This window comes from Arachis hypogaea, chromosome 7 (assembly GCF_003086295.3).
Source record: "Arachis hypogaea cultivar Tifrunner chromosome 7, arahy.Tifrunner.gnm2.J5K5, whole genome shotgun sequence".
NCBI classification, from domain to species: domain Eukaryota; kingdom Viridiplantae; phylum Streptophyta; class Magnoliopsida; order Fabales; family Fabaceae; genus Arachis; species Arachis hypogaea.
The window spans coordinates 10,512,225-10,535,300 of NC_092042.1; the positions used below are offsets into that span (position 1 = coordinate 10,512,225).

General features: G+C 31.4%; 3 protein-coding genes across 3 annotated transcripts; 1 reads left to right on the forward strand and 2 right to left on the reverse strand.

The window, feature by feature from the left end:
• LOC112702408 (uncharacterized) lies at nucleotides 1-3,682 on the reverse strand. Its single transcript, XM_025753418.3, has 2 exons — nucleotides 830-3,682; nucleotides 1-594 (listed from the first exon to the last, which is right to left on the reverse strand). The coding sequence occupies exons 1-2, from the start codon at nucleotides 3,531-3,533 to the stop codon at nucleotides 239-241; spliced, it is 3,060 nt and encodes a 1,019-aa protein (XP_025609203.1). The 5' UTR covers nucleotides 3,534-3,682; the 3' UTR covers nucleotides 1-238.
• Nucleotides 3,683-5,264: 1,582 nt separating this feature from the next.
• On the reverse strand, nucleotides 5,265-6,237 carry LOC112702409 (small ribosomal subunit protein bTHXc). Its single transcript, XM_025753419.3, has 3 exons — nucleotides 5,899-6,237; nucleotides 5,744-5,808; nucleotides 5,265-5,620 (listed from the first exon to the last, which is right to left on the reverse strand). The coding sequence occupies exons 1-3, from the start codon at nucleotides 6,026-6,028 to the stop codon at nucleotides 5,483-5,485; spliced, it is 333 nt and encodes a 110-aa protein (XP_025609204.1). The 5' UTR covers nucleotides 6,029-6,237; the 3' UTR covers nucleotides 5,265-5,482.
• Nucleotides 6,238-17,484: 11,247 nt separating this feature from the next.
• Nucleotides 17,485-20,035, forward strand: LOC112702410 (photosystem I reaction center subunit IV A, chloroplastic). Its single transcript, XM_025753420.2, has 3 exons — nucleotides 17,485-18,724; nucleotides 19,459-19,524; nucleotides 19,772-20,035. The coding sequence occupies exons 1-3, from the start codon at nucleotides 18,440-18,442 to the stop codon at nucleotides 19,874-19,876; spliced, it is 456 nt and encodes a 151-aa protein (XP_025609205.1). The 5' UTR covers nucleotides 17,485-18,439; the 3' UTR covers nucleotides 19,877-20,035.
• Nucleotides 20,036-23,076: the final 3,041 nt, after the last annotated feature.

The following is a 23,076-nucleotide window of genomic DNA, read 5'->3' on the forward strand; positions in this document are numbered from 1 at the left end:
TTTTTGCAATTATTTGATGCATGGATTAATTGAAGCAAATATTGTTTGATCCTAGTAAAGGGTACAGAAGACACAAACAAGCGTTGTACATTACAGCAAACAAAGAAATTGAAGCGTTGTACATTACAACAAATAATAATTCACAATTAACAATTTCACATAAAACAACAAATGGATACGAGAGTAATCCAACTGAGATATTCAAAAGCAACTAAATTTATTTAATAAAACTGACCCCTTAATGAAGCAATTTCTGTTTAATCGCTTGCAATTCCATTATAACATCTTTAATGTTCATCCGTTGAGAGGGAAATTCTTCAGAACATGCAACTCCAATCCTAGCAAACGACACTAAACACTCCTTGATATTTTGAGGTGTGATCTTTCTTTCTCCTTCATCAAATGGGACCAGCAATCGAGAATCAACAATCTCTGTGATTCCTTCAGGAATTGCCATTTTACAGAACTTGTGCAAGCTCAGACCTTCACCAAATATGGTATCAGTTGGCTTCTTTCCAGTGAGCATCTCCAAAAGGAGAATTCCATAGCTATACATGTCTCCTTGCGGTGACACTGAGCCACCTGCTCCATACTCTGTTTGAAAAGCTAAAAAATGAAGGAAAGGAGTACAATGGATATAATACAACAATATCATGATTTTAACTAATTATTCTAAGGGGTTGATAGCCATAGTAAGGTTAAAAACCTAATTCTTAATGTGCTAAGGACTTGGTGAAGTTAGTTGTAAGTAAATTAACGTGAATCTAACATAATATAGAACACAATACCAGGTCATTAAATTACCAAAAGCGATCCAAAGCACACATACCTGGTGGAAGATATCCGATGGTTCCCTTAATTGTAGAGGAAGTAGCTTGACCACTGCTAGAACTACTTGCGGCACCATGAATGAGTCTAGCTAATCCAAAGTCTCCCAAATGAGCAACAACTTCATCATCAAGTAGAACATTACTTGGCTTTATATCACAATGAACTACAACTTTCTCTGAATCATTGTGAAGATAATCCAATGCAAAAGCTACATCAAGAGCAATATTTACTCTTTGCATTAGGTTGAAACTCAGATTTGTGGACACGCTATCTTCAATAGTGTTGTGCAACAAGGCTTCTAGATTCCCATTAGGCATGAACTCAAACACTATGGCTTTGAAATCATTCCCTTTGTAATCAACACTTGAACAACAAGTCAATATGTTGACAAGGTTTCTGTGCTTGATTTTTCCTAGAGCATTGCATTCAACCATGAAACTTTTGGATGCCCCGCTTGTTTGAAGCTTCAACACCTTCACAGCAACAGGTCTCTCAAAATGAACAAGGGTTCCTCTATACACAGAACCAAAGCTTCCTGTGCCAACTAAATTGGATGAAGAAAATCCATTGGTTGCTTGATGTAACTCTCCATAAGAAACCTTCACATAGCGATATTGCAAAGCTAGAGAAGTAGTGGGTAACTTTTTTGCCTTTTTCTTGAGAAGATATATACTTATAAAAGCTACACAAGAGATTAGTATCCCTCCAAATACAATGAAGAGGATGACTCTCCTTTTAAGTGATCTCTTGTGTTTCTTCTGTAAGGGAAACACAGGGCATGCAGGAAGATTCAATTGAGGTATCCCGCCGCAAAGATTTTTGTTTCCAGTGAGTGATATTGCTGTGATGTTATTAAATACTCCTCCTACCGGGACTTCACCAGAGAGATGGTTGAAAGATAAGTTCAAAGTCTTCAGCAAGGTGAGGTTCACAAGTTGATGCGGGATTGAGCTTGAGAAGTTGTTATTAGAAAGGTCTAAGACCTCAAGGGATAGTAGAGATCCCAAGAATGAAGGTATACTTCCATGGAATGAGTTTCCTTCTAGTACGAGCACTGTTAAAGCAGTGCAAGCACTAAGTCTCATGGGAATCTCACCAATGAGCTTGTTATCTTGTAAATCCAAGATGGAAAGATGGTTCAAGTTTCCAAAATCAGAAGGAATGGGGCCAGTAAAAGAGTTGGAGTATAGAAACAATTCTATTAAGCCTTGCTGGTAGCCAAATGTTTGATTGGGTATATTACCACTTATGTTGTTTCCCCATGCAGCAAATTTTTGCATGTTGGTGCAGTATCCAAGTGTAAAGGGAATGAGTCCTTCAAATTTATTTGAACTCAGATCAACATCAAACAGCATAGTAAGGTTACCAATGACAAGAGGGATGTTGCCATAGAACTTATTTCCATCCAACCACAACACTCCAAGATTTTTTAGCTTTCCTATTGAATCTGGAATTGTTCCCTGAAGAAAATTCAACTCCATATCAAGTGATGCTAGGTTGACTAGTTTTCCAATTCCTTCAGGTATCCTTCCGGATATTTGATTGGACCCCATAGCAAGCCAAACGAGATTGCTTGATAAGTTGCCTATGAGATCGGTCAATACACCGCCTAAAGAATTGTGATAAAAGCCTAGCTTTTGCAATTGAGTACAATTCTTTAATGAAGAAAGAAAATCCAAATCGTGAGTGCTTCCGCTCCCGAATCTATTAAGACCAACATTGAATCTCCAGAGTTTGTGTAAACTTCCCAAATTAGGAGAAATTGGTCCATGAAAATCATTTTCTGCAATATCAAAAAATTGCAATTCGGAAAGATTGGATATTGAAGATGGAAAAATACCAGTGAATTGGTTCCTTCCACACGCAAAAGTTTGAAGATTGGGAAAAGCCAGAGGTATATTTGAGAGAAGATTACCCGCTAATTGGTTGCCCGCTAAATAAAAAGTTTGAATATTTGAAAGGTTGTAAACTGAAGGAGGAAATAGGCCAGAAAAATTATTTCCACTCAAAGACAAAAATTTCAAATTCGACAATCTACCCAAAGCCGGAGTTATGCTTCCTTCCATATGATTTTGTAAAAATGACAACTTCTCAAGCGATGAAAGATTCCCCAAAGAAGGCGGGATCTTGCCAACAAAACCGTTGGCTGCAAGCCCCAATTGAGTGAGTTGCACCATAGAACCAAACCATGAAGGGACTTTGCCAGTTAAATTATTGTACATCAATATAATCACCTCAAGGCTTGAACAATTTATCATCTCCACAGGAATATGACCACCAAGATTATTGTTCCTCAAGTCAAGAATCTTCAGCCTCTTTAAACGACCGACTTCTCCTAGAATTTCACCATGCAAGTTGATGTTAGTAAAATTGATCTCCTTGAGGAACGTTAGATTTCCTAAGGATGGCGCAAAAGTACCACCCCAGTATTGATTTTGCAGTTGTAGGGATGAGACTCTCATGTGGCGGCGACTGCATGTAACGCCCTGCCATTCACAGAAATGTAGAGACTCATTCCATGATGGCAGAGCATGAGGATCGCCATTGGTAAGCTTGTCCTTCAAAGCAAGCAAAGCAATCTTATCGGTCTCTGAACTCAAGGCCACATTCACAGCCAAGGTTTGTGAAGGGATAGATAGGAGAAACATGATGAGAAACACCATCATTATTTTGTTGTAGTGTGACCGTGACAATATGAGCATTGTGCTACAGTGTTAGTATATAGAAAAGGACGATGGTGAAGAAAAATGTAGTACTAGTGTTGTTGCTTCAATAGCTCTAACTGTTATATAGAAGAGAGCAACGGTGAAGAAAAGTATACTGTAGTAGTTGCTTGAATACTCTGTTATATAGATTTCTGATTTGCTTTATTGTAGGATTAATAAAAAATCAATCTGAAAGTGTTACTGTACAACACTACAATAATACTTAAGAAATGAAACGGATATTAATAAATTAAACACAAATTTTGATATTTTGTGCTTGTGAATGGAAAACTGACTTGGGAGGACCAAGAACGGATAAAATGATATCGGAAGATCACGACTTGCAAGTTGACTTGGGAGTTGGGAGGACTCCACGATCTTTCTTCTGTGTACTTTAATTTAATATATTAGCGAAAATCGGCATCAAGCTAAGCTGAACAGGAACATCAAAAATTAAATCTATTTGGTAAGGGAGAAACGAAGGTGAAGAAATTACATATTTGGTTCAAGTAAACAACTAATAAATCTTCCTTTTGAATGTTCTCTAATTTACGCTTCAGCCAAGTGACAAATTCAGCTTATAAATCACACAAATCAATCTAAAAATGTTGAATCTAAAGATAGAGAGTTTTTGTTTATGCATTCAATTCGTTAAAATTTTATTTTTACTCTTCACGTCTAGATCATTAAAATTATCCCAGTCTTCACTCTTACTAAAATTATCCTAGGATTTGCTTTGACTTGAGAGAGTGGCGTAAAGAAAGTTATCTATAAAACTGATTGTTTTGATGTTTTCATCCTTCTTTAGAATCTGTATTGTCCCAACAAATGTGAAGATTATGATCTTGTCTCTAATATTCAAGAGATCATCATTCGGCAATAGAAAATTCAATTTATATGGACTCTTCATCAAGCAAACACTGCAGCAAACTGGTTAGCTAATTATGGTGCTAAGATCAAGAATAATAATAAAAAAAATCCCCTTATTATGCCAATCTTTGGTGGAGACATGTTTCATTCCAATGTGGACTAAATGCTGTATTATTATCACCATCATTATCATTGTCACTATCATGAGCATCGTCATTATCATCATCATCATCATCATCATCATCATCATCATCATTATCATTATCATTATCATTATCATCGTCATTATTATCACTATCATTATTGCGCATGGTATTTCGAGAAGTTCCGAGAAGTCGCCAAGAACGCAATGGGAAAATGAACTTCCAAATGCTACAATCAAAGTCCAAAACCGGAGGCTATCTTGTCTGGCTTGCGATGACCAATAATTCCAAGTAAACCACGACCTTTGTTCACTGAATTTTATATTAATCTTTTCCAAAATATAGTAGTTTAGTCTTCAATTATAAAAAGTACATTATCATTCCTTTTTAGGACAGAGACAGGTTATAAAAGAATTCTGTATGTCCATGGATGCTCTGATGGTAAGAATCGGCCATCAATGTTGTTTTGATAAAATTTTTTAGTGTCTTCTGCTAGGGTTAATAAAATTTTATACCAACATGTATCTTAAGAGAAACATTTTTACTATATGAGTATTACTAGTAATTAATAATTTAAAACACTTTTAAGATCGATAAAGTTGAGTCAAGTCTACTAAAGAGAAGAAAAATCTTCATAGCTTAAAAATTCAGTGTGGCCAGTTTAGCATCACTAGTCTCTTCTCTCTTGTGCATTAAAATGGGATCAAAAAATATATTCTGCAAGTCAAATAAAGCATACTAAAAGAGAATAGAATTGTTAATCCACTCAACAACCCAATTCACACACATTATGTAAGTTCACACTCTAATGGAGCCAAAATCAACGTTGCACATGATTTCTTTCATTCATGCTTCACAAGTTGCTAGAAGCATTATCGACCTATTGAATTTATCAAAATTGCAACTTGGATTCAAAATTCAAATAACAAAGACCTAGTTGAGAAAGTACTCATATAAATTCAGTGGTGGCAGTGATCTATCTTCATCAGTGAAGCGATCGTTCTTCGGTGGAGTCGGTGGCACAGGGGGCTTCGGTGGTCCTCTCCCCTTCTTCTTATCCCTTGGTCTTACCTGCTCAAACCACAAAAATTCGAACCAGAAAATCACAAGAGGAAAAATCTCTTCCAAATTGACCAACATCAACAATTCAACATAACACAATGAGTGTAACTAAGAGATTAAATGAGAACTGACATTTCCAAAAGAGTGAGCAAAGCGTTTTCCTTTGGCTGTTTTTCGATCACCTCTGGCGCAGTAAGCTGAGATAACAGTAGAACCGCATAGCAATTAGTTAAAAAATAATGATAATAAAAACAAAATCGATAAGCATGTTTTAGGGATTGACGAACTCGTAGGTAGTGTTGGAGAAATGATAGAGAAGGAGAGCGAATTGGAAGAGCTTGGCATGGAAGGGGAGAGACTTTTGTTTGGTTGTGGAGAAACCCTAAGTGTTGGTAATAGCTTCGTCGCCATTGACATCGTTCTTCTTCTTCTTCATAGTTCACCGTCGAATGAAGCTGGAGAGGGGAATGGTAGACTCGTAGTCGTAGGTCCGTAACACTTTTTTCGCCATTCTTTGATTAATTCTCGTTTTTAACTTTTTATCTATTTTTTTTTTCTTTTTTTCCTTATTTTTTTAATTTTTGTTATTGGACTTTGCCATTTCATTAAAATTTTTGGGTTTTCCCGCTGCTTGATTACACCAATGGCCAATATGTTGGACTCGTAGAAACCACAACCCAAGTTCGAATTTTAACTATTAGTGATGAAATCTTTACTCTTTAGTGTATGTGACTTTGTATGACCAAAAAAAAAAAAAAAAACACAAAAACCTACCCCTAGCCGAAAATTAAAATTGAATAATTATCTAAATTACTCTCCAATTAATTTTAAAGTGAATATTTTTTTAAAAAAAAAATACATAAATATATTTTTAAGGTAGAAGTAACTATAATTTTAGAGAAAGAGAGACAGATCCTTTTAAAAGAGGCTTACATGTCAATAGGAGTGGATCTTCTTCAATGAAAAAAAATTGGATAGTGTCCAGTGTTTAATCTTACCATTCATTATTCTCTTTCTCTTATTTATTTCTAGTCTCACTTATAGAATTAAAAGTGAGAGATCACACTTTATTCTCTCCCGTAAAAAAAAATTGAGAGGATCCATTTTTCATGTCAACTATATCAGAAATATGGTTACTCAGCCATGGATTGCTGGCACAGATTCAATAAAAATTTTTATGGTAAACAGTTTAAAGCATAAGACAATTTCACCACCACGGACACACAAAATTCATTATCCACTATATTTAATCCGAACTAATACCTAGACTTAGGAGCGACTCATCATTTGACACCAGATTCTTCGCAATTCACAAGATATCATTCATATAGAGGCAGTTAGCAAGTATAAGTGGGGAATAGTAACTCTTTACACACTTTTAATATTGGTAGTTCTGATTATGGGGTTTATCTTGTGCTTAATTTAGTGGATTTTATCCATTATTCTCACACTTATTCATATAATTCACATGTTTTACATTTTCCTTTCTAATTTTGTGCTATGATTGAAAACATGCTTCTTTGACTTTAAATTAGCTAATTTTAATTCTCTTTTATTACCATTCAATGTCGTGATATGTGTGTTAAGTGTTTTCAGGGTTTATCGGGCAGAAATGGCTTAGAGGATGGAAAGAAAGCATGCAAAAGTGGAAGGAATACAAGAAATTGAAGGAATTGCTAACCTGTCAATCATGACCTCTTCGTATTAAATCGATCAATAACTTGAGCTACAGAGGTCTAAATGAGGCGGTTTCAATTGCGTTAAAAAATTAACATCCAGGGCTTCAAAATGATATGCAATTTGCTATAGTTGCCTTGCATTTAGGTGACGCACACGCGTGGTATGACGCGTACGCGTGATAGGTGCGGCAGACAAGCGACGCGTACACGTGGATGACGCGTACGCGTGACCAGGAATTTGCGTGGCAACGCGTACGCGTGGGCAACGCGTACGCATGACAAAGCGTCACGTGCTGCAGATATCAGAAAACGCTGGGGGCAATTTCTGGGCTCTTTTTGGCCCAGTTCCAAACCCAGAAACACATATTAAAGGCTACAGAGTTGGGAAATCAGGAGAGACACATTCATTCACATAATTTTAGGTTTTAGATATAGTTTTCTAGAGAGAGAGGCTCCTCTCTCTAGATTTTAAGATTTTCTCTTTTTTATTTCTTCTCAAATTCAGGTTCAATGTTCCTTTAATTTAGTTTTCCTTTACTCTTGTTTGTTTTACCATCTTACTTCTTTTAGTTTATTTGTTATTGCTTCCGTTTGTTTACTTCATTATTGATGCACACTTGCCCCTTTGATTTAGATTAATGCAATTCATATTTTTAAGTTATTCTTCTTTCTTTAATCATTAGTTATTGTTGTCTTGCAACTGGGTATCTTAGATTTTATTGTCTCTTATTAATTTTAGTAATTCTTAGGGTTTATCTTGTGCTTAATTTAGTGAATTTTATCCATTATTCTCATACTTATTCAAATAATTCGCATGTTTTACATTTTCCTTCCTAATTTTGTGCTATGATTGAAAACATGCTTCTTTGACTTTAAATTAGCTAATTTTAATTCTCCTTTATTACCATTCGATGCCGTAATATGTGTGTTAAGTGTTTTCAGGGTTTAAGCTCTTTACTTAAACCATTTTCAGCTTTAAGAATTTCTAAATTGCAAAGATTAATACATGTATCTGATTTAACAAAGAATTTTCTCAATGTCCACAAGTTTGTTTGTGATAATAAAGTCTGGATTAAATTTCATATTGATGCTTGTTACGTGAAACGTCAGGATACTAAGGAGATGCTTCTCTAAAAAATAGTTGATCATGGCCTTTATTCCTTTGAACCGAACAATAAAAATTCAGTTTCATCAGCTGCAAATGTCACCACTGATCAAGAAAATGAAAATTTTCGTCTTTGGCACTTGAGATTAGGTCACCCTTCCACTAATGTTTTAGTAAGAGTTTTGAAGTCGTGCAATATTCCCTTCAAAGTCCCTTATTTGATTTATAGTTCTTGCTGTCTTGGAAAATTCCAGCAGCTTCCTTTTAATATTTCAAGTACAAAATTTACTAGTCCATTAGAACTTGTTTACACTGATATTTGGGGACCTTCCCCCATTCCTTCAATAAATGGTTCTCGGTATTACCTACATTTTCTTGATACTTATTCTAAATTCACTTGGATATATTTATTGCATTGTAAATCTCAAATATATGATGTCTGTATGCAGTTTAAGAAAATGGTAGAGTTCAACTAAGTGTGAAGATTAAACAAATTCAATTTGATAATGCTAAAGAATTTGTTACTTTAACGAAATTTCTTAGTGATGAAGATATACAACACAGGTTCTCTTGTCCTTATGTCCACCAACAGAATGGTAGTGCAGAGTGAAAATATCAGCACATCACTACAATGGGACTCACTCTTCTTGCTGAAGTAGGCTTGCCAATGAAATTCAGGGAAGAAGCTTTTGCTACTGCAATCTACCTCATCAATTTATTACCCACGGCTGATTTGAATTTTAGCTCCCCAAACCAAAATTGTTTTGGCAAAAATCAGTCCATAGATATGCTAAAAGTCTTCGAGTGTTGGTGTTTTCTGACCATTAGGCCCTATAACAAAATCAAGCTGTAGATTCGGTCAGAGGCATGTATTTATTCAAGTCTGGCACCTCAATACAAAGGGCTCAAGTGCCTCACAAAATCTGGCAAAATACTCATTATCCAGAATGTGATATTTGAAGAGAAAGTGTTCCCATTCAAAGATCCCAGCTATGGCTTATTTACCACCACCACCGAACCTGTCCCCATATCTCAAAATGTACCAACAGTTTCAATTATCCCACTCCCACAAATATCACTCCACAATCCCCACCTCTATTACCCCCTCAACTTGAACCACATTCAACTCAACCCAACCCTCCCTCGTCTCCACCTTGACCTTGTCATACCCTAAACACTCATTCTATGATCACGAGAGTTAAAAGTGGTAAACTCATGTCTAGAGTATTTTTAGTTGAACTCAAGAAGCTTGCACCAAAAACAACAAAAGAAGCCCTTTTTCATACCTCATTGGAAGAAAGCGATTGATGAAGAATATGCTGCTTTAATGAGGAATCATACTTGTGATGTTATTGAGTTTCCTATAAATCAAAAATCCATTGGTAATAAGTGGATGTTTCGAGCAAAGTATCACCCGAATGACTCTATAAACAAATACAAGGCACGACTTGTAGCTCAAGCTTTTCACCAAAGACCAGGGATTGATTTTAAAGAGACCTTTAGCCTTGTTGTTCTCCCAACCACTATAAGGATTCTGCTCACTATTACACTTACTCATGGCTAGCCTATCAAACAATTAGACGTTAATAATGCTTTCTTTAATGGAGAGTTTTGTGAAGAAGTTTATATGCAGCAGCCCTATGGTTATGAAGTTGGTGATTTTAAATTAGTGTGCAAGCTGACCCGCTCTCTCTACAGTTTAAAGCAAGCGTCGCGGGTCTGGTTTGAAAGGATGACAGGTGAATTACAAAAGCTTGATTTTACAACAACAAAATCCGATGTCTCTCTTTTTTACAGGGCTGCATCTTAGACACCATCTTCATTTTACTCTATGTGGATGATATTATTGTCACAGAGACATCAGCCACTATTATTTCTATTCTTATTCAGCAGGTTAATGCTAGTTTTTCTCTTAAAGACATGGGTAATTTGTATTTCTTTCTAGGAGTTGAAGTTAGACCAGTTAGGAATAGTCTTTTACTTACCCAATCCAAATATATTTTGGATGTTCTAAAGAAGACTGGTTTAAAAAATTGCAAGTCATTTCCCACACCTATGATATTTAATTTGAAGTTAACATCCACTAATGGTGAATTCTTTGAGAACCCAAGTCTCTACCGTTCTATATATTGTGAGAAGCCTCCAGTATCTTACTGTGACCAGGCCTAAATTAGCTTATCCAGTTAATAAGGTCTGTTTGTTCATGCAGCAGCCTTGAGAGCTACACTAGAAAGCCGTAAAGCGTATTTTTCGATACCTTCAAAGGTTAATTACTTTAGGCTTGCATCTTCAATAATCAGCACCTTTTTTCAAGCTTGCCGGCTACACTGACTCAGATCGGGCCTTGAAAATTGAAGATCGAAAGTCTACCTCTGATTTTTGTGTCTACTTCGGACCGAACTTAATTTCTTGTTCCTCCCAGAAGCAAGCCTCAGCCTCTTGCAGCAGCACAGAGGTTGAGTACAGAGGGTGTGCACCTTAGTCACTGAACTACTTATTATCAAGAAGCTTTTATTTAAAATTCATATTACACTATCTGTCCCTATGATATACTATGATAATCAAGGAGCAGTGTTTATAGCAGCTAATCTGGTGCAGCACTCACGATCTAAACACTTTGAGTTTGATCTTCATTTTCTCAGAGATAATGTTGCAAAAAGAAGACTGTAAGTCACTCACATTCTTGGTGATACTCAGGTTATGACCAAAGCTTTCTCCTCCACCAAATTTTTTGAGTTTCGTAACAAACTTAGATGGTAGAATTTCAGCACCCTAAATTTGAGGGATGAAAGGAGTAAAGTATATATAGCTTGTAATTAGCTACTAATAACCGATATAGCTAATAATCAGTTATAGTTAGTAAAGTGTGTATATAAATACATTAAGTCTATAACTGTAATTAGTTAATCAACATAATATATATACTTTTATATCCAAAACCTTCTCTTAATTTCTCTCTCTCTCTCTCTGCTAGGATTTGATGCTTTTTATGAAAAAATTGGTAACTAAAGAGAGCTTTTTTTGTATAATTTAAAAATGAAAAAAGAGTTATGTGACTTTCTTTAATTCATTTGTAAATTAATATTTTTAAGAGAAATTTTTGGAACTAGCAATTTTTAGTAGTTTTGACCATTATTTGGCCAACACAAATAATAAATATTTTTTAATAAATAAATTTTATTAATTTATATGTGCAAATTCTAAAAAATATGAGTGTAAACTATATCAATTTATGTGTGCAAAATTTTAATAAATATAGGTATAAATTATACGTTTCTTATGTACAAAATGTGTATAAATATGAATGCAAATTATTGTTCGTCAAATACTAATAAAAAATAATAATATTTTTGTTAATTTTGTAGCAATGTTCATATTCTAATTCAACTTATCATTACTCTATCCATGATTCTATATCCCTTTTAGTTACTTGCAAATTTATTTATCCATATATTTATATTATATCATATATATTATTCAAATATATATATAATACTTAAAATTATTAATAATAATGATAACATTTTATTTATTCAATTATTAAGTATATTTAAAAATTGGCATGTTTTTAATTATTTACATACTTATTTAACTATTTTTCTATTAATCTATTAAATACTTCTAAATTCGAATAGTATTTAATTTATACACTGGTATATATATTAAAACAGTTAAAAAACACGAACAAAGAGAAAATTTATAAAAGGTCTAATTATGCAATGTTTATATGTAAATGAATCTTGGATTTAAGTGTGGTGAGATTGAGTTAAAAATTTTTTAACTCGTAATTAAGTGAAATAATTACATGAGTAAAAAAATTTAAAATACAAAATTGGAGAATTATATATTTAAAATGTATATTATTTTTGATTTTATAATTTTTTATTTTTTATAAAGTTTTATATGTATACATTTTAACTATTTGATAAAATATTTGACCTAGTTATAAGTTAGATTTTTATTATTGGCTTGGATTAAGAACATAAATTATCTTCAATCTTCAATCATAATGTACATGTTCATTGATAGTGAACAGATATTAATTAATCTTCTTTTTTCTAATATTAATTTTTTACTAAATTGAAATTTTAATTAATAAGTAGGTCACCACATTTGAATTAGGATTCATTAAGTCGAACTGACTTTTTTCAATGACAAATTACATTTATTTTTAGTAATTATCATATTGTAATTATGGATAACAATAATAATCTTTGATCCTCAATCTTAGTCAGTATTTTTTTTTCTTAGCCAAATTACATCATACACACACTCCTTCCCTTTTGCATGGTTACATATAACAACTTTCTAATCATGCTTCTAAAATCAAATTCAACATTCTACTATAATTAATTAATTATACGTACTCTATGGCGGCCTAACCTTCCACAACATAACATTTTACTCTTTATATAAAAAAAAAAAAAAAACGCTATATGTTAGGATGATTAACAAGTAACAGAGTAATATTTCTCTATTTACATATAAAAAATTTCAACTCCATTTCACCATGGTCAAACCCAAGATCCATTTACATCTAAACCTTGCATAATTAGACTCTTCTTATAAAATTTCTCTTTATTCGTGTTTTTTATACATTTTAATACATGTACTAGTAATTTAATTAAATACTATTAGAATTTAGAAGTATTTCAATTTTTAAATATACTTAATAATTAAATAAATAAAATGTTATTATTATTAACCATTTTAAGCATTATATTTACAGTAAGTCACCCAAATAAATTGTTTGAAAACTAATATTGTTAAAATACAACTTTTATACCTTGAAGACACAAATATAATTTTTACTATTCTATAGAAACCACAATACAGGTATAGTGAATTAGGGTTTGTACGTAAACTACTATACCCTATAACAATTTACGTTAAAACACACAAAGAAGAAATCGCGACATTCCTGTAACAGTTTTTTTACGAATTCTTAAATTGCATAAACTGTGGTATCTGTATAGTGGTTTATGCTTGCCTACAAATCCGTCGGACCCAATAACGGATTCTTCATTTCGATTGAAAACCAAATATTTTAGAGAGAGAGTTGTGGATTGAGAGAGAAGGAGGAAAAGACTTGGAGAGAATTTAGACACTTGAAATTTCTAAGGTGTTGGACCATGTCAGACAAAGGCAGCCTGTACTGACTCAACAGCATTGCGCACGTTGCCAGTGGCATCAATGAAGAGGTAAGTTTATTTTCTTTTAGTTATTAAATGGATAAGTATTGTTTTGGTCCCTAAGGTTTAGGGTCAAAATCAAATTCGTCCCCGACGTTATTTTGAATTTAAAATCGTTCCAATATTTTATTTCATATTAAAATTGTCTTTTTTAATAAAATTTTTAATTTTATTATTGAATTATCTCTAATAAAAAATTATAATTTTTTAAAAAAATAAAGGAAAGAATGCGAGGGAGGGGGAAGAAAGGAAGAGGGAAAAGGAAGATGAGGAAGCGAAGGGAAAGGGGGGAGGGGAAGAAGAAGCTTGGAGCCGCCACCGCCGTTGCCGTTGAGAGTCAGAACCAGAGGGAGAGAGAGCTCCCAAGGGAAAGAAGAGACGCGAGCCAGGGAAAGAGCTTACCGTTGCGCTCCACTACTGTCGCCACTTCGCGTTCTTGCCGCTGCACCCTCTGTTGCGTCTCGCCGATTCTGCTTCTACTTCAGATTCTTGCTTTGGCTTTTGCTTCTTACTTCGGCTTCTACTTCTTGCTTTGCCTTCTGCTTCAACTTCTGCTTCTACACTTTTTTGTCTGCTTCTACTTCTGTTTCTGCTTCTAATTCTGGTTTTGATTTGTTATTTTTATTTTATTGTTGTTGTGTGTTGATTTTGTTGTTGAATTTGATGTTATTATTTCTGAATTTGAATAATGTGTGATTGTTGGTGTTCTTGAATCTGATTATTGGTATTTGGTGGGAGTAAGGGAGGTGGTGGTGGTGGTAAAGATGGTGGTGGTGGTGGAGGGTATTTTTGTCCTTAAAAAGTCAATAGGACGATTTTAATACCAAATAAAGCATTGGGGACGATTCTAAATCCAAAATAACGTTGGGGACGAATTTGATTTTGATCATAAACTTTAGGGACCAAAATAGTACTTATCCCTTATTAAATTTTATAACATAATACGTAGTATTTAGGGTGTAGTAATTAGAATACAGAATTTAAGATTTGCTTAGTATTTGAAATTTAAGATTTAAAATTTAGGAATCTAGGAATTTAAGATTTGCCACGGTTTATGCAATTTAGGAATTCGTGAGGAAATCGTTGGAGGGATGTCGCAGTTTAAGTAGAATGTTTATCTTTCAGTAATTAAGATTTAGGGTTCAAATTTTAAATATAGTGTTTAAGGTTTGCAGGGTTAATTTTTAAATATGGTATTTGAAAACTAAGAATTAAAATTTTAAATTTTAAATTTTAAAATTAGAAGTTTCGAAGCACCCCTACCATAGTTGACTAAGGATTCAGTGCTGATATTCCAAAACTGTCGACGCCATCTTTCAACTTGGCATACAGCTTGTGTTCTCACTTCCGGAAAACTACGCCGACAATGAAACAAAACTCGCATATCTTCGACCCTATTACAAATGTTTCATACTTCACCCCAATTGACACAATCGCAATCAGAATTTTATAGAACAATTTTTTCACCCACTTAGTCCCACACAACCCCGCCTTCTGCAATATACTCGTTTTTAATTCTGACAACGTATTTATTGACCGGATAAAAATACTCATTGATTCTCTATCAGTGAACTTAACGCTGTGCCTTTTGCTTTTTTGAATTTTTTTTAGAGCAATAGACTAGAATCAAAACTCTTCTCACTATCCATTTGTAAATTCGTAAAAATGACAATCTACAACTACACCACTCCCTCCTGCTTGGTATTTATAGGCAATTTTAACCGAACATAAACTGCTAAAGGAGTGCCGCAGTTTCCTTAATGTGATAATCGTAAAGAAACTGCTATAGGAGTGCCGCGATTTCTTCTAAGCTCAATTCTTTCACAAACCGCTACAGGTTGTAGCGATTTCTGCACGTAGCCCAATATAAATTGCGGGACTCTGTAGCAGTTTAAGTGCAAATCCTAATCCATTATATCCTTATCGTGATTTCTATAGAATAATAAAAGTTGTATTTGCGTCTTTAATGTATAAAAAGTGTATTATGATAATACTGATTTTTAAACAATTTATATATTTCGGTAACTTACTCTTTTATATATATATATATATATATATATATATATATATATATATATATATATATATGGATAAATGAATATACAAATAATTAAAAACGATACAGAATCATGGATAGAAAAATAGTAAGTTGAATTAAAATATTAATTTACAAATAAATTAAAGAAAATCACATAACTCTTTTTTAATTTTTGAATTATACAAAAAAAACTTTTTTTGATATATAATATATAAAATTAGTTATCAATTTTCTTCATCAATTAAAAAGCATATATGCCACAATTTTTTTAAAAAATAATTATATCAATTAAAATTAAATTTATATTTTAACTAATTAATATTTTTTTATCTGAGTTAATTATTATTGTTATTGGTATTAAAACTCTTTCTTTGTTTTTCTTTCAAGTTCTGTTAAGAAAAAGAATCAATCACAAAAGAACCATCAAGGAGTCAAGATCTCAAGGACCAACTTATATGTAAAGAAAGATCAACATGAATGATTTTTTGCAGCTTGCCAAGCAGGGGCAGAGCTTAGTTAAGATAATGGAGGTCACGATCCCCCAAACTTTTGTTAAAAAAATTAGTAGTATTTTTTCAGAAAATAAAAAATAGTTCAGTTGGCTCAAATACTTTACTATGACTTAAAATATCAAAGTTCAATTTTCATCTCTTGTTTTTATTACACAATAGTTTTTAGTTTTAAACATTCAAACCTTGTTAGATTTGGACTCAACCGAGTGTATTCGCATTTCGCAGCTCTCTGTTCAATAAGTAACACTCTCTCTATCTTTGAGTTCAAATATAAAAAATTAGGTATTTTTTATTTATGTAATTTAATATTATTTTATATTTTACTGTTTATTTAATTTAATTTTTTATATGCTAAAAAATATTAGAATATTCAATAAGTATTGATATTATTATATTTGTATAAATTGATAAAAAATTCAATAAATATTATAAATTTTAGTATTTATCCTTCTAATTTCTTTTTTACATATTTTACAAGATATATTCAAATTTTTGTATAAAATAATCATGAAAAATCAAAGAACTGATGCATTTTAAGAGGAAGGCTAATATTCAAGAAGGAGAACCTATCATTTTTACAATATCAACTCCTGTAGATAATTCTTCTACTTGAATAAATCATGAAGAAAGTGAGATACAACTTTTAAAAGTTTAAAGAGTTACATCTTATGAGTTTGACCTTAATTCTTTAGAACGAAACACTGAAAACGGCTTTAAATTTGGCAATATCATCCAAATAAAAGAGATGAAGTTAGACGAACTTATTTTAAATAGGTTCATATCAAAAATATTTTGACAACTATCTTCTATCTGACCCCCCAAAATTTTATTTCAAGCTCCGTCATTATTGCCAAGTTACTCTTAAAGATAAAATACTAAAATAGTGCAGGGTATTGCGAAAAGAGCTGAATTATATGAATTTCTGTAAACTTAAATATGTATCATATATAATACGTACCTTCTTTAGTTAACACCATCATTATTATTATTATTATTATTATTATTATTATTATTATTATTATTATTATTATTATTATTATTATTATTATTATTTTATTTAATGAGTACATATCTATTTTTTTTATTTTCAGTAACAAAAATAGTAAATAAAAACTAAAAAATCTTTGAATAAATAATAAGTAATAAAAAATGTATATAAAATATTATATATTGAAAAAGTACTCTAATTTGATAAATTTTATTATCTAAAATTATTTCAGAATTTTGATAGTATTCTATAGTTTATCATATCTTATTCACATCCTCTCATATGAATGAAGTTGATCTCTATTATTAATTCTTTGATTTCATACATTTTATATCAATTATCTAAACACATAAATCGCTGCAACTATTGAATTTTGAAAAATCCTTAACAGGGGATTTTAAATGGAATCCTTTGTCCCTCCTTTCTTTATCCTCTTTGGAAAAGCCAATCGGAAGTGACCGCTTCTTATGGCTGAGAGTAACTTCCTTACCGAATTCCAACACATCTTCGTTGTTCGATATCACTTGAACCACCAACCATATTGCAAAATCTTGTGTAAATGAGAAATAGTTAAACAATCGAAGCTACCTATACACTAATACAGAGCTGCACAATAACAATACTTACTGCTTACGACTCGATTGTTTAGATAGAAATAAAATAATACTAGTATTGTAACGGTATAATTTAGAGAAACAATTGATTTTATAATGTAATTTATCCTATTTTGAGATACATCCCATGATAAAGATATCCAATAATAAAAATAGAAAGTTGGTGGAACTTAATATTAACTATATAAATAACATAATTTTTGTTTCTTAGCAGTGTAAACAAAATAAGTAACAAAGATAAAAATATAAATAATATAGAATTTGCATAAGAATTTTGAATGTAACACACAAAAACAATGTACTCTTGGACTCTGTGACTTCATTAATGAACTAAGAATGCAAAATCTACCTTAAATATTTGGTTATTGTTTTGTTATTGCCGCTCCAACAAAGTAGAAGTAGGCACTAGATATACCCTCGGTGAGTTGACTCAGTGGGTAGACGACCATGATGAAATAGATGAGTTGTAGAAACGTTATCCAAAGGAATTGGATATGGTTACACAAGTGGCATGACCCTAGTGGAGGAAACGATTTTGACTCCGCTTCTGTGTGGATCAGATTCCAACGAAAATCTACCTTCTTTCCAAGTCTCTCAATATTATTTTTGCTTCCTTTGTCATTACACTTATCAACCATTATCATCAGAGAGATAGAAAGAAGAGAAAGAAAGAGAGCAATTCAATTGAACTCAAATAGTGATGGCTAGTTGCAACATGGCATCAGTTGCATCTGGATTTGTGCTGTCAGCTGGCAACGTAATCTCTTCATCTTCCTCTTCGAGAGTCACTTCTACGGTGATGTTCCCTTCAAGGTTCAACAACAACAACAATGGTGGTTCTTTTAACAGGCTTGTTGTGAGGGCTGAAGACGAAGCTACTGCTGCTTCTGCTGCACCTGCAACTGCAACACCACCAGCTGAAGGTGAAACTGCTGCTGCTCCGAAACCAAAGCCACCTCCAATTGGCCCCAAGAGAGGAACTAAGGTTAGGTTTTAATTAATTAGATATAGTTAGTCACATAATTTAACGTTCAATTTCCTTTTTTCGGTTACTCTTACTTCTTAGTTAATATTGTAATAAAATTTAGTAGACAAATCATTATCTATTATATATTATAAAATATGCTATGCCCAAATTCAGTAGACAAATCAATCATTATCTATTATTTTCAACATATATTTTGTATTTCAAGGAATATACTTTGGTGGATGATTCTTGGCATACACGTAGGGTAATAATATTATGTATCACTTATTAGATAGATTCATCAAATGGAACACTTTTTTTTTTCGGAGTGAAGTTTTTATTGGACAACATACTCTTAACTAGTAATTCTAATCCAATTTAGAATTTTAGTGAATGAAAATTAATGCCAGTGTTGAAATCGTTGATATTTTATTCGATAATTAGTTTAATTGAGTTGATAATCTGGCTTGATAACTTTTTTTTTGAAACTTGAGTGATCTGTAGTTAAAACTTTTTATCTTTTTAAAATCTTGAAACTCTTCACATAATAAGATATTTAGCATGGTGGGATTGATGTAACAATTTTAGTACTTAATCTTAAGAGTTAAGACATTTAATCTATTATGAATCCACTTAGATGTTTATTGATTTTTGTAGCTTTATTTGATATGAGACTTCATTTTTCATATATAGATCATAATGTAGACTAATAACATGCGTCTAAATTTTGTTTGCACTCATCATTAAAACAGGTGAAGATTCTTAGGAAAGAATCGTACTGGTACAAAGGCTATGGTTCAGTTGTTGCTGTTGATCAGGTTATTACTATTCCTACTCCAAATTACACTCAAATTAACAATTAACCACATGCTCGATTTGTATTTCTAACGAAATAAAAATTTAGTGACTAATATGATGATTAAAATTTGTTGACCACTAAAGTTTCTGGCTAAAATGTTTTACAGACTGATTTGGATATTACTTTAGAACGATCTGTGCAAATTGCTTAACTAAGTCATGTAATAATGTTTGTTAATTTGATTTGTTTTTCTGTTTGTTGTGTAGGACCCCAAGACTCGCTACCCTGTTGTGGTTCGATTCAACAAAGTTAATTATGCAAATGTATCAACAAACAATTATGCACTGGATGAGGTCGAGGAAGTTGCATGATTCCATTTTAAGTTTGTAATTTTGACGATCGTCATCATGCTATTGGAGCCATTAGCTTAAGAATTTTTCATCTTAAAAGAAAAAACAAAAAAAATCTGTATCATATTTTCTTTTATATCCATCACCCTCTAATCCTTATAAATTACATTGTGTGTGCAATTACTCGTGATTTGAATTTATTTTTAAATTAGTACATACTAGATTTAGATCTGTGTAGTGCGCACAATGCTGATAGTATACAATTTTTAATAAATTATGTAGTATAATACAATAATATAGTATAATGAAAATTAAATTCTAATAATCTATTATATATGAAAGTATTTGTTTGAGTAGATTTTCGATAAAATATAAAAAAAGAGAATAATTTTTTATTTGATTTTGATAAATGAGATATATTTACACAAAAAAAATTAATGTATAATTACAAAACTAATATATTTATTGACACTCAAACAAAGTTTAATTTGACTTGGATAGATTTTACTTTACTAAATACTTTGTATGACTGAATAAAATTAAAATAAATCCAAAAATTTTTTGTAAGATTTTTTTTTAATATTTTTAAATGTCAATTGATTTTACAACTTTTAATTTCATTTCTAATTAAAAAATCTTAAAAAATATATAATATATGAACATTTGACCTATAACATAAAACATATAAAAATAAAATAATATTTTAATAAACAGAGTTAATAACAAAAACTAATAAGATAGTTTTTTCTTATGAAATAACTTAATAATAGTATTAAAGTCATTAATTAAAAAATAATGCTAATGAAGGTTATTGATTAAATTCATTATTAATTAAAAAAATGTTAGTTAAAATTATTAAACAAAGAGAGATAATTTAAAAAAAAATAAAAATTCTATGAAAATTACAACTTAGAAAAAATGGTTATGTAATAATAGAGTAATAGATAAAATATCAATTTCTAGTGATCTCTATTGCTAAAAGGTCTTATGTATCAATTTTTATATAAATATATAAAATAGATGATTTAATAAGTGGGATGATGATGACACACATCTTTTCATTTGTCTTGATGAAATATAAAATGTGTTGAGACATGAGAGTACATATTTAAAACATTAAGAATTTTTGACAGAGAATAACTCCATAAAAATAATACTACGTACTCTCTGTGATTTTCAATAATTTTATTAATAATTACGAAAACTTTTAATAGTTATGAACTTTTTCCACCTACAAAAGATTGGTCCAAATAATTTAAGAAGATTTTGAGGTGACCTAAATTGATGTACTTGATCTATATTTATTATCTAAAAACACTAAAAAACCTACTAATAATACTTTTGTGTTAAGTAAAGACTATTAAATAATAAATGTAATATATATCTTCCATTAATTTTGAATAGCTAGTAGTGTAATTTTTATTTTTGAAATAATTCGTTTATAAATTAAAAACTATTGCTATCTAAATTTTAAATAGATAATAAAAATTATCATTTAATATATTTTTTTCATTTACTTTATTAAAATTTTAGTTGAAGTTCTCATTTTTATTTTTGGAAAAGAAAAAGATGGAGTATATACAAAACTTTCTATTTTTATATCTTTAAAATACTTGGTAGGATATTTATTAACAAAGTCCATTATAATTTTTTTTAACAGTAAATTTATTATAAATTCTAAAAATGTTTTTTTTAGACATGGTATAGGTTTGACAGGCATGACCTACACAAAAAGATCAAAGTTTAAAGTTACAATTTTGATTGAGTAGTGTTCATACCCTAACCCAACATTAAGGCCCAAAACCAGATAAGAACAAGAGGCCCGATCTATAGATTAGCCTCTCCGCGCAATTGACCTCCTTCTAAGAAGTCGGATTCTACGAAAACCCACTAAACTCGGGAGTCAAATTAGCTGGCAGATAACACTTATTCAAATAAGTAACTGCTCCTAAAATCTCTCAACCCACTTCCAGGAGTCAAATTCCAACCTCCCTAAGATAAAGGGACGGTTATCCTCCTTAAAAGGTAGAACCACTCCACGGTGGTTATGGGTTCACTCCTATAAGTACACTAACAACTCTTAGGTATCTCTAAGTTCTCATACTCTCTCAACCTATTTAGACCCCTTGTTGACTTAGGCATTGGAGTGTCTTTGCAGATACCACCCCCATTCTTCCATACACACAAGTCGGACGAAGGTCTCAGACGCGAGACAAAGCCTAAAGGCCTTTTTTTCAAGACGATTGGGTCAATCTCGCGAGTCTAGTCTATCAATCGGTTACCCAGCGTAACAAGTAGTAATATATAATATCTTAATATATCAACCTCTAAGATTGAAAATTGTCCAAATTATCTAATAAAAAAAATTATCTATTATAATTATCTTTAGGAGTCACCTAACAAGATATCCTATTGAACTTGCTATCAACAAATAAAATAAGAATTTGATGATGGGGTTAGCGCTTATATTTCACATGAATTCTTGTTAGGTATAAAAATTATTAGAAAAAGTATAGGCAAATAATAAAAATTAAATATTAAATAATATAAATAATAGATATATTGGAAGTTTAATTTATTAAATGTACGAATAGTTATTTTAATATTAAAATTTAGATAAATATTTTAAAAATATAATATATTTTATTTAAGTTGAATTAATTTTAAAATTTATTATTTATATTATTTAAAAAAAATTATTAATTGCTTAGATAACTAAATTATTATCTTTCTACGTATGTAGAAATGTAGTGTACGTATGATCTTATTGGGTAATGAGTGTCTCACTAGAGACAAATTCAATGTTTGCTGCAGGCTTGCTACAGTATACTTCACATGATGAGAGTATTATACGGATATGTTAATATGGGGTATTAGTGGTAATTATTTAACATAATTATGGGCTTCTAAGTTTGGCTCTCTTTTTTAAGACAAAAAGATGGGTTTATCATATAGGTCGTTAATGTTTTTAAATAAAATAAACTATTTTGCTTTTGCCATAATTAAACTGGGATTTGTTTGTCAATTCTCTTTTGATCAGTTTATAATTCCACAAAAATTAAAAAAAAAAAATCAGCCAATTACAAATCTATTGTCAGGAAAATTTCTTGGTTGATGAGAAGAGATTGGAACATTAGCATAAAGCACACCTATAAGAAAGGGAATAGAAGAGTTGATCTTCTAACAAAGGAGAATTTGAATTCAAAGCCTGGGTACCATTT